This window comes from Myotis nattereri (genome assembly GCF_964212035.1).
Source record: "Myotis nattereri genome assembly, chromosome: 13".
Lineage (NCBI taxonomy): Eukaryota > Metazoa > Chordata > Mammalia > Chiroptera > Vespertilionidae > Myotis > Myotis nattereri.
The window spans coordinates 15,789,548-15,806,102 of NC_138088.1; the positions used below are offsets into that span (position 1 = coordinate 15,789,548).

General features: G+C 45.7%; 1 protein-coding gene across 1 annotated transcript in view; it reads right to left on the bottom strand.

The window, feature by feature from the left end:
- The window catches only part of LRMDA (leucine rich melanocyte differentiation associated), a 1,011,348-nt gene extending 995,285 nt beyond the window's left edge, over positions 1-16,063 (bottom strand). Inside the window, exons 1-2 of the mRNA XM_081105319.1 lie at positions 15,868-16,063; positions 8,622-8,722 (exon numbers count right to left, since the gene is read on the bottom strand). Coding sequence (XP_080961445.1) covers positions 8,622-8,722; positions 15,868-15,897 — 131 coding nt within the window. The 5' untranslated portion in view covers positions 15,898-16,063. The remainder of the gene's footprint in view (positions 1-8,621; positions 8,723-15,867) is intronic.
- Positions 16,064-16,555: the final 492 nt, after the last annotated feature.

Genomic DNA, 16,555 nt, shown 5'->3' on the forward strand with positions numbered 1-16,555 from the left:
ATAATGCACATACTAAATGGATTTAATGCAGAAATGTGTTTGGGCCTGACAGTTACATTAATAACAGCCCCTCACACTGATAAATATGCAATTGCTACTATTAAGAGTTACCCAATTATGGGGAAAATATTTCTCTACCTTAAAAATAAATCCATCAAGGGGAAAAAAAAGTTTTAACAATGGTGCATTCTCTTAAAACACTCCACCAGCTGCAGAAAATGCGCCCGCGTGGGGGTTTACACCCCCATCTCCTGCCCTTCCCTCCAATTGTTTTTAATAAGTCTTGCTTTATCTCAAGAAAGGTTTGGGATTTTTTTTAAAAAAAAAAAAACAACCTCTTTTGTTGGTCTTCCCTGCTTTACCGTCTCTTATTTCTTCAGAACCAGAGAAAAAGCAGACACCCAGGAGACTGAAAAATTGGGTTCTGTATAAACTCAGAGAGGAGCTAAGGGGAGGTGGTGCAAAGGTGGGGGGCACGTAGCTGATCTCCATAATGATGGGTCTGGAGGAGGAGGTGTCTTTTTTTTAATATAAACCCTAAATGAAACACGAACACATGTGTGTGTCTCTCCCTCATTTAAAACCCGAAGTGACCTTGTGCTAAGGCAGTGGTGGGGGTGGGAGTACAAAGGGGAAAAGAAAGCAGCTGGGATAGAAGAAACCTTTTATTAAGAAAAGTCTCGGCCAGGGAGAATTTGTAGTTATTACATCCTGCAATTAAACACAGACACCAGCAAAAAGCATAATCGCTCCCCTTTCATCATAAAGGAGCAGGGACAGCTGACATCACCAACCCTGCCGTCCCTGAGGAGACAAGAGGAAAAAAGGCTTTTCAGATGGCGGGGGTGTGCGTGCGAGTGGGTCCACGCGCAAGGACGAACACACACACCCCCACCTCTTCTTTTCCCTCCAGACTCAAAACTCACGCATGCAGTCATCCATCCCAGGGTTCCCCTCTCGAGGCTGGGTCAGCAAGCAGTCTGGCCCTGGCATTGCTGAGCCATTTCTCACCATGACAATGGCCTTCATCTAAGCCTGCCTCAAGCCCAAGGGGAGACAGAAGAGGATGAGGTCCTTGGGAACACACAACCCAGGTCCCACAAGATCCTGCCAACCCAACTTTCCACATCCAGAAGGCTTCAGAGGAACAGGAGGGAGAAGGAAGTGCAACAGAGCTCCGAGGCTGCCAACGTGGAGCTGCAGGACCTACTGTGATCCTGCTACGGTGACGTCCACAGGCTGTTCACAATTTTGAAAGAACGCCCTTCCCCTCCCCCCGCCCCCCCCCCACCCACACACACACACACAAAGAAATATAGTCTTGGAAATGGCCATCCATTTGCTCACAGGATGAAAACAATGGTTTCTACTTGGAGAAGCAATCTGAAGTAAAACTAAAGTCAGATCACCAAGGCCATTTATACCCAGCTCTGCCATTTAATCATCAGGGTAGTCAAAGGCAAATAATGTCTAAAGCAACTCTTTGGGCCTCAGTTGTTTCATCTGTAAAATGTGAGGAATAACAGTCCCACTGTCAAAATGTTGCTGGTAGGACTGAATGAAATAATACACGCCAAGTGTTCTGCCCAGCCTTGGCATACAGTAAGTGCTCCATAATACGGGTGATTGATTCACTGACAAGCAAACATGACTGATGTCACTTGTTTGATCCGGTGCCCCTGGACCCCGCCAGAGAGTAGAGCCAGTCACCTCTATGTACTTATTCGCAAGACTGCTTTATTGTGAGTCTCATCAACAGCCGTCTGCAAGCTCTCAAACAGAACTCAGAGGACTTCCTCAACATGGTGCAGCTGGCACGGGGAAGGGAAAATTATTTCTTGTCCAAGGTTGCCCTGTGTCTTGCAAGACATTTAGCATCCCCGGCCTCGCCCACTAAATGCTAGTAGGACCCCTAGTCCCATATCATGGTGACTAAACTCCATGCCTGAGAACCTGGAGGGCCAGTAAATAGAAAGTCTGAAAGATTTAAGCTGACCAGTCACTCCCTCCTCCCCACAAGTCACCAGTGCTCCCAACAGCCACCCTGATAACACGGGAGGGGGAGGGCGGGGGGAGCAGCATCGTCCACATGCACAATGATGTCCTCAGGATAGAGAGCAGGGCAGAGGGAGAAAATGGAATAAGGGGGGCCAAGATCCTGGGGGAGTAAAATGGGGGAAAAGGGAAATAAAAGGCATTACTAAAAAGTCCAGGAATTTTTTACCCTAGTGGCAAACACTGTAGAAAATATGGAGACAATGTTTATGAAAGCACTTTCTAAACCACACACTGCATCACCAATGAGAAAGCTGAACTTCGTTACGGCCCTTTAGACAATCTCCCCCACTGTCCACCAGCTCAGTCTTACAGCGGCTCAATACCCCATTTCTCGGGCCAAAAGAGGAAGTCCCAGAAAGCAGGACCCTTTGGGAGGAGGGAGGCGGCCATATCAACCTGCTCCCTTAGTGATCTTCTCTCTTTCCCTCCCTCAAACTGTTTTTGGTAGTTCCAGTCATGGAAGTCACTCCAGAAAGGTTGCTACTGAGACATTAAATATTACCTGCCAACTCATTTTCCACATCACCTTTTTGTTGTATGTTCTGTTAGTAGCTGGAGACACTAGAATTGCCAATGTTATTCTTAGAACAAAGGAGATGCTTTTCACAGCATTGCCCAGCTTCCAGTGAACATGGTTCCCAAAACACACAGACCCTTGCCTCCTTAGAATTTATCAATGCCTTAGAACTATTTTGAAATTTCATTAAAAGTTTATCTTTCTAAAGCCCATCTTTCCTACCATCATCTCTTCCTCTCTATGCTTACTGACATGAGTTCTGTTGCCAGCCCAACTCCAATATCAGCATGCTCCCCAAGTAACACCTCTGCATTTGTGTTTTGAAAATAAGGCCCCTGACTGCAAAGAAATAAGTTGATGCAGACCCAATGCCAACAGAGCATGCCCTTTAAGCTGTTATCCTGAGTCTGAGTAGAGAATTTTTCTCCCACTCATTCCCAGTGTAACATAAACAAATGTATGCTCCTAGCTGGGAGGGATGAAAAGTATGTATGAGATGAGTGGGTTTAGCCAATAGAATGTCAGACATTTGAGACCTACGGTAATTATATCAGTTAGTATGGACTAGGTTATGCTGCATTAACAAATATCCTAAAGTCTAAAGACAGATTTTTCATTTACAGTCTATGTCCAACATAAATCAGCAAGAGGTTCTGCTCATTTATGTCAGAACCCAAGACTGATGATCATAACAAAGAGAAAGAGGCAAATTTACACCAGCTCTTTAAGACTCTGCACATTGGTCACACCAAAGGGTGCAGAGATGTGGAAACATACCATGTGCTGAAGGTGAGGAAATCCGGAACGTTTGTGAGGAACCCCAGTATGATTACCAGAGAAATAGTCCCTGTGGAGGGTCAAGCCTGGGCTTTTAGCCTCACTAGCACCATGTTTAAGCTATACTTGTAGCTATGCTTATTGAAGAACTATGATATAGCAGGTCATCATTACACACACTTACACTCAACATTTTTGCAATTAGCGTAAGGCCAGTTAAATTACAGCTGAGTGATGTAAGCAGAGTTTCAAGCCAGGGTGGTATAATCCCAACGCCATGGTTCCTTTCCATTCCATTGCCCATTTTCCCAACTGAACAGCAAGTTAGCAGGCCAAGTGTTACATAGCAGCTCATAACAGAAATGGAAATGTTGCTGCGCATATCCTAGAAGCTTTGATGGTGCACCCCCTGTCTGCCTCACTGCCTGGGGAAGACGACAAAGCCACCATCTCTTCCCTGGAGGTGCCCAAATTCCCCAATCCTCCATTTCCATACTGACCAAAGCCAAGGAAACTACATGCAAGGAAGCTCCCACCTAAGAAGTTTTCTTCTAAGCAATTCCCCCATTCGGTGTATTTATCGGAGTGATGCTAAATAAGATGTGACTGCAAATAATTTAAATTTGCAAATGTAAGCTTCCTGTTGCCATAGATCAATTAAGCCCTCTCCGTTTTATTGCCAGATCGACACAGGCATGTTTATCACTGTTTTCCTTGGGAGCCCCGCTCTGCCCTCTGTGCTCAACAAGCGCATCAGGCAGCCCAGGCAAACCACTCAGGGAGAACCCTGCCCTTTCTCCGTCAGGGGAGAAGGAAAACTGAAGCTGGAACAACGGTTAACAAGCTCTCTCTGCCAGAGCTGATCAAGGAACCAGCACCGGCTAAAACTGAGGATCTCCTTATTGATCGGCAAAGTAAAAGTAAAATGTGAAAACCTCAAAAACAAGCTCCAGGAAGAACTTGGAATAATAGATATTCAAATAGTCTCAGTAGCAGAAATTGTTATGACCTCTCTTAAGGACAATCTGACATCTGTAGTGAAACCCTCTGACAATTCTGTCTCCAGGAAAATGTCCCAAGCAACTAAGCAGAGACATATTCATCAATCAGTATTACACGGATACTTATAATAGAGATATTTATAACAGTAAAAAAAAAAAATCTGGGAACAATCTAAATACCCAACACTGAAAAAATAAGAGAACATTAAAACTTATAATGGAGAATTTATTGAGATGGAAAAATAACTTCCAACAGAGTGTAAGCAAGAGCATCATTTTTAAGATATTTGACATTAATAAAGACAAGTGGTAACAATGGGGATTTCCTCCAGCTTAACTTGCAAGATTATCAGTGGTTTGAGAGAGGGTTTTTTTCACACCTTACTGAGTTTTCCAAGATTTCTACATTGATCATTGTTGTTCTTGCTATAAGAAAAAAGTACTCAAAAAATAAAATCTAAAGTACAATTTCATGCACGTGTAGACAATGGACTTATGATCATTAATGCATTCAAGTTCAAGGGGCAACACTACTCCTGTCAGCTAGTTAGCTCCCTGAACCTTCTATTCCCATTCCGGGGTGGATGGCAGGACCCTGCTCCCCCAGGAATCATGTCCAGAAAGAATGAGATCTGGGAGGAAAGGTAGAGATGAATGTTTTGAGTCTTCTAAAGAAGCCAGAAATTGTATTCAGACCTATTGTCTTGCTTCCCTTTCCAACTTTCAACCTGACAGGGCACGCAAAGTCCCAGGAACTTCCATTCCCCAGGACAGAGTCATAGATACAGCACAGCCTGAATTTCCATGACATGGAGGCGTAACCAGTTTAATACTGGACAACCCAAAGGAGGAGAGGACTCGTGATAGTTAATGCAGAGAGAAGGCTGACGTGTATTGCAAAGGAAAAAATATACAGTGACTTAAAAGTTCACAACTTATACATCCATAACCACCCTTCCCTCCAGCACATGCAGGGGGCTATAGGGAGAATCAGCAGAACCATCACTTCATAAGTGAGATTAATAATGATGATGGCATATGGCTATGAATTAATGGTAAGATGATAGAGAAGGATGTTCCTAATGTGAGTGGTTAATTGAAGCCTGGTACCTCCCTTTTAACTAACATCTTGGCAAGAGTAATACAAATGAGGCCACACAAGAAGAAATTCATGTTGGCATATGCACAGAATATCTCTGGGAGATTACAAAAAGAGTGAGTAGTGCAGAGGAGAACTGGGAGGCTAAAGGACATAAGTTCAAAGGAGACTTTCTCTTCACAATTTGAAGCTGTGCCATGTGCACATATAAACTATTCAAAAAAAAGAATAAATAGAACTCCTTGCCTGAAAACAAACTGTGCCCTAAAATACAAACGGACTGCAGCTGATTTTACAATCTATAGGAGTAGCAAATTTTGTACTGGGGATAATGCTCTGCTTAAGGCAGTGCCCTGACAGGACTCTCTGGGTGTGAAAAGGAAACCTGCAGAGATGTTCTCAAAGCGGGCAGGGGTAATGTTTCTGTATATAACAAAGTGAGTAACGCTGTGTTTACAGCTCTGGGAAGAGGGTGAATGACATGAAAAGGAGAGAACGGGGCTGGGAGAGAGAGGCACCTGGTCACATGCCGAGAGCCTGACTTAATGAGAGGCATAACCAGGGATTTGCAGGAACAACGCCATCCCAAACGTGTCTGCTGCTGTGTGCTCCAACTACCACCTCCCCCTTCACCAGTACTCCTCCAACTGTCAGTAATACATAGTAATATTGTATTGTTGGGCTTTGGAGAAATGAAGAGAGTGTCCTGAGTAGGGCCAGACAAGCTGCCAAGAGGGAGAACAGCAGACAACAGAACAGTGATGGTTAGAGCAGTGACTGTGGGGAATCGGGGTACAGGGCAAACTGACCAGGAGGTAAGCTCTCCCAAGTCCCGAGAAAACAGTATGGAGGGCTAGGGAGAAACGTTTCACAGAATGTGGGATGGGAATTCCCAATATTTCACTTGGATATGATGATCCCTGCAGCCTGGTGAGCTTGGATCCTCTATTACCTACCTACTTATGTAGAAGGTAAGTTTATGACCATCTTTCTCTTTCCTTCTCTGTATTCTCTCCCCTCTTTCTTTCTTTAAAGAAGTATTAGTTAAGCATCTAAAACATCTTTAATTTCTATGTAGTAGAAAAGGCAAAGAGACACCAGTGCCCAAATACACTCATATCTTCTTCCTCTCACACCCAAGTGCTACCTCCCCTCACCCTGCTATTAGGGAAATAAGACAGTCAAAGAGGATCCGATCTCAATCCTTGCCACGTCCAATCCAGCCCAGTGAGGATTGCTTTTATCCACTATGGTCCATTCTGGTCTGCAACTCCCTCCAGCTTAACCAAGTGTCAGTGTGAACCCTTCCCAAACCTTGGACCTCGCTCTTCCTTTGCTCATCTCTGCCCTGACCCAGCCAGAACCCAGCGTGCCATTCACACACTGACCACAACACCGACAAGAATAGGCTCCTGACCACATGTGATAAGATCCTCAAACTCAACACTATGAAAACGTCTCTCTAAAAATAAAAATCACAACTTCTCTCCTTCTGAACCTATTTTACTGGCCTTCCTCTCACTAAATTCCCCTGCCTTCAGGACCCATCATTTCCTCTGATTAATCCTTACAGCCCCTCAAGGCCAAGAGCCCCATCTCACCACCAACCCTACTCACCACACACACACACACACACACACACACACACACACACCACCCTTCCCAGGATCCAGCCCCTTCTCTGCCAAAGGAAGAGAGGGGCCCCCCCCCCCAGAGTGACAAAGGCGCCTCTGTTTCCTCAGACCTGACAGCCCGGTCCCATGACCTGTGCCCGCTGACACACTCCCTCCTCATGGGGCCCAGCCTCCTCAAACCCACATCCGGGCTCTCGATAGCAAGGCAGCCACAGCCTGAGCCCCTGGAGGCCAGTCACAGTTCTTCCTTCCGATGCCCAAGCAAGAGAGCCCTTTTCCTCCGTCCATGCTGGGGAGCTGTTTAAGGGGCGCACGCGTCTAAGGCTAGTCCAACCAGGCTATGTACTCCATCCTTTCCTTGGGCATTGGGATCAAACAGCATCCTTCATTTCTTAAGAGTCAGCATTTGTCTAGCATCCTCTCATCACTATGCATTACTTTGCAACTTTTCAGTTTCCACATCTCCCCAGAAGCATGCAAACCGTTTGGGAGTCAAGGAGAGAATGCACCCAGTACCCGCTCTTTACACAACCCTCCGGGCGCCCCTTCCCTGAAGATGAGGCACCTTATGGTCACGTGCTCCTGGCACACCTCTACCCACTGGTGCCTTAATGCCCTGAGTTTTGTCCATTTTCTCTCAAATTCTTCATTCCCAAGTGTCCTGACTCAGAAGTTGCGAGAGAGAAACTCCAAGGCGTGGTAGGAGGAAAGTGCTGAGCCCTGGGGTGGGATTCGGGCTCCTCGTCAATCCTTCTGCCCCAAGACAGTTGGTTCCATTCGAGGATAGCACCGTTCTCAAGAGGACAGGCACCTTGGGGAAACGCCCTGCGTGGGACCAGCTGCCTCAGAAAAACCACCTCCCTGACCCCTGCTCATTGATCCCACTGGTACCTGCTTTCCAAGTAGCTCCTACTTCATGCCCCCAAACCAGTCGTAATTTAAAACTCTTTAGGAAGAAATTGAATAACTATTCTCCATTGCAATAATACAGAAGATCACACTTACCTTTTGCCAAGACTGGAACAGTTGTTCAAGTGTTCCCTCCCACCCACCCCATGCCAACTGCATTTGAATTACTTTGAAATACCATCTGGGAGAAATCATCATCACAAATATTTAAGGTTCCAATTCATAAAAAGGCAAAGAAAGAAAACACACACATACACCCTACCTATGATTTGGGAACTGTCCAGAAGAGCATTCCTAAACACCCTCAAAACACTTGCTGGCTCCGTCTCATTCCTCCCCCAACAGTATTCTACCTCGTCTGCACGAGTCTCAGTGAGCAAGGAAAAAAACAAAGTGAAACTCTCCTAAGAACTCATGTGAGAAGGACGATGCCTATGCTCACTGCTTCTTCAGTGGCACAAAGGCTGGCCAGAGGAATCATTCAGAGTCAAACCTATGGGGTGCGCGTCCACGCGTCTCAGATCCCTGCACCCTATGCAGAGCTAGAACGGGTCACTTACCTGCAAGCTGTTACCAGGGGGACTGGGTGTCCCAGGCCTGGTCTGCATCTTGTGAAAGTTACATACCTCAGAAGGTTAAAGCTCAGATCAAGCCTCTTGGCAAAATGTCCACAGTCCCTGCCGAGGTGCTCTGGAATTTCTCTGCAGTCCTGGCCTATGTAGGACACCTGGAAGTTAAATGGAACAGAAACACTGTGGCAAACGGAAATCGCCCAGCTGCTCACAGCCCTGAGTCATTGATCCGATGATTGCTTCCGCAACTTTAAAGGCAAGCGCCTCACTCACACACACACACACACACACACACACACACACACACACAGAATGCCATATCTGTGACTGTTTTTCTGATCAGATCAGCTTTGGGGGCTGCAGGGACTCTGCCAACAGCTCCCCCTTTCCTGGTACACTTAGCATGATGAAGACGAATCCCGGCACAATGGAAATTGGACTGAAATTGGCCAGATTCAGATGTCAAAAAAAAAACAAAAAAAAAAACCAATGTCAGAGCATGGCGATATAATCACAGCAATCAGCCTCTCGTTCAGGGGCCTTTCCAACAGCTGCCCCTCTGGCTCTCCTCCTCCACTGCCTCCCCCCGCAAGTACCCTGTTATGCACATTACCTCATAAAGATACAGCAGATGCACTTACCAGTATTCAACCTGCATGGTGCTGAACAAATAGGGTTGGACAAGCAAACCTTCCCAGACCGCCAATCCCATCTTATTACCACTGTGTATCAAATGTCCGCCTCGCTCTGAACAAAGCTGATTCAAAGGCAACAGGGCAATGACTCCAAGGAGCCTTTTGCCATCAACACCTCTCTGCTTGCAGAGCTGTGCCCCGAGGCATTGTTTTATTTATATTATTAATCTAGTGTGTACCCAAATATTAAAAAGCTGAAGTAAAATTTGACCCTAAAACTTCTGACTATGACAAGGTCAGAGGGTTTTCTCACTGCTCCAACCACCCCGTTTTTGAAACCCATTTTCACAGACAGCACTCCGAGGGCAGGTTTGGCAAATCATTCCAAAAACCATAAAACAAGCCTGCAGGTCAGAGTTGGCCAGTGAGTCATGATACATGATGCTTCCCTAGAGGACTCCAGGTAGAATTCTGCCAGGTAGAAAGTCTGGCCCATCACACAGCTATAACCTTGATCCTTCTCCCACCTCCTGCCCCACAAATACACAGTCTTCTGCGCACACAGACAACGATATCTTGGAATGAGTAAGAGATTCCCCAGGGGGTTATGATTCCTAATGGGGAAACAAGAATATGGTGGACATCTCAGATATTAGGTTTAACCATATGAATTACTAATATTCAATCATTTTAGAACTACAAAAACAGCACTTTCCTATGGCTGAACCTAACACAAATCACACTTCACCCTAGCACCCTCAATGTTTCAAGTCATCTCTCTGTCCTCTCCTATCCAATGAGTACAAACTGCTGACAATACAATATCCTATATTCACAGTCCTTCAGTAACTTCATTACTGGAAGAGAGAAAGTAGGGAGAAGGGACAGAAAACTAGTTGACTCTAATAAAATAACTTTGACTCAGGAAAATACAGGCTAAAAAAATAAAGTGTTCTGAGTCCCATCTAGCAAGCTCTCCTCTTTCTCCACGGGACTCATCTTTCTTCAGAATTCCTTGTGTAATAAATTAACTTCAGCTTCCGAGCCAAGATGGAACTCATGCAGCAAGGAGAGACTAGGGATATAAAGCTCAATCAAAAATAATAATAAAGCTCAATCAATCTATAGACTTCAATTTCCCTCCACATGTCCACTCGATCAGCAGCCTGTTCTATAAGTTCACATTGATCCCCAGGCCCATGGTGCTCACCATAAAACCCATCCCGTTCACCCTGGCATGCACTACCACCTTGTACATATCATCATCATTCAAGAACTCTGATATATATGGCAGAGAAGCTGACAATTAGATGTAGAAACTGAGCTCTTTTCTCATAGACCCACCAAGGACTAAATCTGGTAGGGACCTGGTGTGTCAAAACCCCTCATGTTTTAAACAGAGAAACTAAGACTCCAGACACCTGCCCAGTGTAAGAGAGCTTCTTAGTGATAGAGCCTGGACCCTGTCCTGCACCAGGAATAAGGACTTCCAACTTGGCCATGGAGTTCTTACAAATCCACATGTGGACTTTCTTCATCAACAAATGTCAATGGCACATCTGTCATATGTTTTGACTTCAAATTGAGTCTTCCTAACTAAAAGGTCAAGAACTACCTCGTGACAGCATGTTGAAGGCCCCAGAAGAGTGTCAGACGCTAGGAAAACAAATGGATATTTGCTCCCCTTTTCCTCAGTAGGATTTCCCTTCAGACAAAACAGCAACACTAAGGAGAGCTATCACCACAAAGCATTTGAATCATTCACAACGTGCCTGACAAGACTTTCATAACAGCTGGTTTTATTGCATGGTCTTAACAGCACAACAACCCAAGAAAATTAAACAAAGCACAACTTGCTCCCATTCTACAGAGACAAAGACCAAGTCTCCAAAATTTAATAGGAAAACCAACTTGACAAGCCACCCTCAGGTAAACTGGAAGCTTTTAGAGATTCGAGTTAAACCAACCATGTTGAAAGGTTCAAATCAGCTGGAACAGGCTTAAAAGCAGTAGCCATTGTCAGGCACTGCAACCGACACTCCTAAGATACAGTTTAAGACATGCTTCTCAGCAGAAAACATTACCTCTCAGGATGTCATGAAGCTTCTTGGAGCACACACCCGCCTAATGTAAGACACAGGTCAGAAGAACCAGACCAAAAATCGTTAGCTTCTTCAGCAAACAAGAGAAGGGATGTAGAGATTAATCTTAAATGTCACAAAAGGGTGTATCTAAAATGAGAAGTCATTGCATTGTCAATTATCTTGATTTAGACTAAACTGAGGAACCAAGTTTTATACTTTTAATTTGCCACCTCATATAGTTTGTACCCCAAAACTTCTACCCTGTGTGAAATAATAGCATAAAGGGACACCATTACCAGGGAAATTAAAACATATCCAGTTCAAGATCCCTACAGAGAGAAATACCAGAAAGAAAGGCAAGATTGTCTTGGCAGGATCCCCACTTATATACACAGCCTCTCTAAGGGGTTGCAGAAAATTAGTAATTTTCTGGCTCCCAGGACAGTTCTGGAGATGGTAAGTTTGCTCATAGTCACACAGAGAAGGTTTTATATACCTGTCCCCAGCCAGGAGTGAGGGATCTTTTATTTTAAATTTGCAGTACTGGTCCATCCATGTACTCAGCACCTAGTGGCCACTGGACAAAGAGTTGAATTAGACCAATATCCCTATGGAAGGGATTTATTATTCTGATGTCTGTTGGGCATAAAATTTCAAAAAATTGCAAATGGTTAAGATTTCATTCTTTATTATGGAAGTAATATTCCATTGTAGTATGTGCCACAGCTTTTATATCCTTTCGTCTATGGCACTTGGGTTGCTTCCATACGATAGCTATTGTAAAATAACACAGTGAATATAGTGGTTCATACATTTTTTCAAATTAATGTTTTGAGTTTCTTCAGATATATACCCAGAAGTGGAATTCCTGGATCATAAGACAGTTCCATTTTTCATTTTTTGAGGAACTTCCATACTGTTTTCCATAGCTGCTGTACTAATTTACATTCCCAACATTTGCAACAACATGGATGAACCTAGAGGGTAGTATGCTAAGTGAAAAAGTCAGAGAAAGAAATACCATATGATTTCCCTTATATGTGGAATCAAAAGAAGAAAATAAATGAATAAATAAAACAGAAACAGACATATAGATACAGAGAACAAACTGATAGTTGCCAAGGGGGAGGGGCTTGGGGAGGTGGGTGAAAGGGAGAAGGGATTAAGAAGTACAAATTGGTAGTTATAGTCTAGTCATTGGGGATGTAAAGTTCAATATAGGGAATATAGTCAGTAATCCTATATAATAAAGAGCTAATATGCTAATTAGACCGAACAGCCAAACGACCTTCCAGACGACCTTCCGAATGAAGCCAGGGCTGCAAGGGCTGAGCCCCTTGCACAACTTTCGTGCATCAGGCCTCTAGTATTATAATAACTATGTATGCTGCCAAGTGGGTACTACCAGAGGATATCTTTGTAAATTGTATAACTGTCTAACCACTATACTGTACATCTGAAACTAATATAAAATACTGAATGTCAACTGTAAAAGAAAGTTTTAAATAATAAAAATAAATAAATTCGCACCACTGGAAGCTGTCAGAGTAGAAACAGCCCTGGTCATGAGTTCAAGTCCCTCTGCTGCTAATTACCAGCCATATTATCTTGGATGAGTCACAGAAGAGTCTGTTTCCTCTTCCGTAAACTAGTCATACACTAACTGCCCCCAAAGGTGTTAAAAATAATGTAACAACTAACACTTATTAACTGCCTACCACATGGCTATTATCTATTCAATCCTCATGAAACAGCCCCCTGAGTCACATATTATCCTCATTTTACTTACACTACAGGAATGAGATAACATCTTTAAAACTCAGCACCTAGTGGCCACTGGATAAAGAGCTGAGTTAGACCAATATCCCTATGTCTACCATTGTATAGATCCTACTACTTTGTCATAAACTGGTGGAAAAAGATTGAGAACTTTATGCTGAATATGAATGCTTCATTCCAGCCTACTGAAGTCATATCCATGTTGAATAAAAGATTTTATAGAGAAAGTGGAAGGAGCCTGGCCGGTGTTGCTCAGTGGTTGAGCATCAACCTATGAACCAGGAGGTCACAGTTCGATTCCCAGTCAGGGCATATGCCTGGGTTGTGGGCTCAATGCCAAGTGTAGGACATGCAGGAAGCAGCCAATCAATGATTCTCTCATCATTGATGTTTCTTTCTCTCCCTCTCCCTTCCTTTCTAAAATCAATATGAATATATTTTAAATAAATAAATAGAAAGTGGAAGAACTACATCTCCAAGTGTTTGAAGTTGAGGCCTATGGAACTCCTAAAAACCAGGGCAATGGCAGTCAGTCCATAGAGGGGTTGAAAACAATGACCCAGTTTCAGCAGAACAACATCATCCATCTCATTAAGTTATTTTAATTTTATTGGTGTTATGGTTGGTGTCTTTATACTTAAACCATCCCTTTATTTGGAGTTTATAGGACTCTAAATATCAGCTTAGAAAGAGTTATGTCTGGTTTTACTATTTGTGTATTTAAGCAATGTTGTGATAAAAACAATATTAACACTGTGGGTTCATGAAAGTCCTCCCCAACCTCCCCCCCTTTAAGGATATACCAAAGTTTGAGAAATACCATGTGACACATTTAAGGTGCTATTTTAGGATGGCTGTCATCAGGAACTGCAGGGGGGAGAATGCTGAAAAGACCCTCACCTCAGGCTGCCACTTGGGGTTAGGGTCTTTAGGTTTTAGGACATGTAATGCCCCAGGGGCATTTCCCAGCTCCTCCCCTGGCAGGAGCTCAAAAATGCCTCACCCACAGGTCAGTGAATGCCCTTAGGCTGTGTGGGGTGGGCTAAAGGCAGGGGGTATGGAGAAAATCAAGTTTGGGAAATGGAGGAAGCAAAAAGGAGGCACAGGAAAGTCAGCCCCACTGTCAAGTCCTCCATGAAGCTGGAAGAAGCTACCCTCAGAGAATGCTGGATTTGAAATGCAGAGACAGGGTTTAAGCCCCATCCTTCTTTTTTTTTTTTTTTAAATCCTCACCCAAGGATATGTTTCTTTGTTGACTTTTTTTAGAGAAAGAGGAAGGGAGAGAGAGGAAAATATTGATGGGAGAAACATAGATCAGTTGCCTCCTGTACCCACAAGCTAGGTATGTGCCCTGGCAGGGAATTGAACCCGCAAAATGATGGGTTCACAGGACAATGCTCCAACCAACTGAACCACCAGGCCAGGGCCAATAAGACCATCATTTTTAACCTCTCCACCAGGCTGGTACCTTCCTGGCCTGCTCACTTCTGAACTCTGAGCAGGGAAAACCATTCCCTTTAGCCCAAAGTAATCTCAAAATCTAATTATTCCTGACACTACCTGCCTTAGGCAATCCAAGGGGAGAGTTCCAAAACCTTGCAACTATTTCTCCTTGGGTGTGCGGGAAGGTGGGAAGAGGGCTGGCTTCATCGGAGGTTAAACAGAGAGACCTGGCTTTTCCCAGCAAGTAAGTCACCTGGTCTTAGAGTGGCTTAGCCCGTCCCTCCAGCGATGATAAAGAACACCTGAGGCTTCACTACAGATGAAGCAAGCGAAGCTGCTGTACCCACCATGGTTTAAACTGGGGAGTTGATGTTTCCCAAAGACACCTCTTCAAGAGAATGGGGGGCCTATGGGTAGGAGCCCGGGCCAGTCTGCAGTGGACCCTCACCCTAGCCACTAGGGCCTAGCAGCCGTGGGCAAACTACGGCCCGCGGGCCGGATCCGGCCAGTTTGAAATGAATAAAACTAAAAAAAAAAAAAGACCGTACCCTTTTATGTAATGATGTTTACTTTGAATTTATATTAGTTCACACAAACACTCCATCCATGCTTTTGTTCCGGCCCTCCGGTCCAGTTTAAGAACCCATTGTGGCCCTCGAGTCAAAAAGTTTGCCCACCCCTGGGCCCTAGCCCCTGCCAGGATGCTTCTTAACGTCACTATCTTGGGGGCAGGCTGAGGCACTTTTGCCTTCCTGAACTCCTTCCTCCATTACTAAAAAACTAAGATGTATCCAGGCACACCTAGGAGATACGCCGGACTGGGCTCCAGACCAGCACAGTAAAGCAAGGATCACAGTAAAGCCAGTCCTGCTGGTAGAGGGTCTTACCTTCAACTTAGGGAAAATGCAACATCTGCGAAGCTCAGTAAATGCCCCCCAAAACGTAAGCCTGTATTTTACAACTGCATTGCTATAAAGATGATATAGTAAAAAGTTTTTCTTTGATCGGAGTTCTCTTTTTGCTTCTGATTAAAGAACTTAAAACTTTTTTGTGGGCCCCGAAAAATACGGTGGGCTGTGGTCACTGATCACTCTCCCGAATCCAGCTGGCCCTGGTCAGTGAGCGCTACGGACAGAGGGAGGTGCAGGCGACTTGGGGTGGCCTTCTCCCTCCCCCCACAGCCAAGGGGTGTGCCAGGCTCAAAATGGGGGGTCCCTCCTCACCAACCTAGGGGAGTCCTGGGCAGGGGACAGACTTCCCACCTGCTGCAGCCCTGAGGTGGAGCAGGGAGCCCTGCTTAACCTCGGGGGGCCCCCTCCCCGGACCTACTGCACCCAGGCGTGGGCCTGGCGGACTTACTTGCGTTCCACTGACCATGAGCCCGGCCATGGCGACTGGGCGCACGACCCAAGCGCAGAGCTGGGAGCACAGAGCGCGGCGGCGGCGGCGCGGGCGGCTTTAGTTCCGCCCTGGAGGTCAGCTGACCTGCGGAAGCCCGGGGCGCGGGCCGAGCGGACCGGCTCAGCTGCGGGCCGGCCGCGCCAGGTGCGCCTCCACCACCCACCGCGCGCGCCGCAACAGGTGGCCCGCAGCGCGCGTGCCCCGCGCCCGCCCGGCCGGCCGGCGTGACCGCGTGACTTCCCCGTGCCCACGGCTCCCAGGGACCCTATCGCCCCAGGCGGGGCTCAGGGGAATAGGAAAAGCGTCCCCCAAAACTCCATGCCCAGAGCTGTACTGCGTTAGTAGGGTCAGACTGGGACACCCCCACCCCCAATCTGGGCCGTTAGCTGGGGGAGATGGAGAGGGGGGGCGGGGGGGGGGTAGGGCGGGTGCGTCAAGCCTGGCCTTTCTAGTATTTCACAATCGGGATTACGCAACTGTCTTCAACTGCAGGGAGGAGAGGCCTCTTGGCTGGAAGTCCCCTCCCCAAGTTTTGAGAGGAAGAGGCAGTGGGGAGGTGGAAAGGACACCTGGTTGGGTGGGTTTCATTTGTGAGGGAGGAGGGGAAACTGAATTTCCCTATAAACAAAGTGTTGGCTCAGCTAAT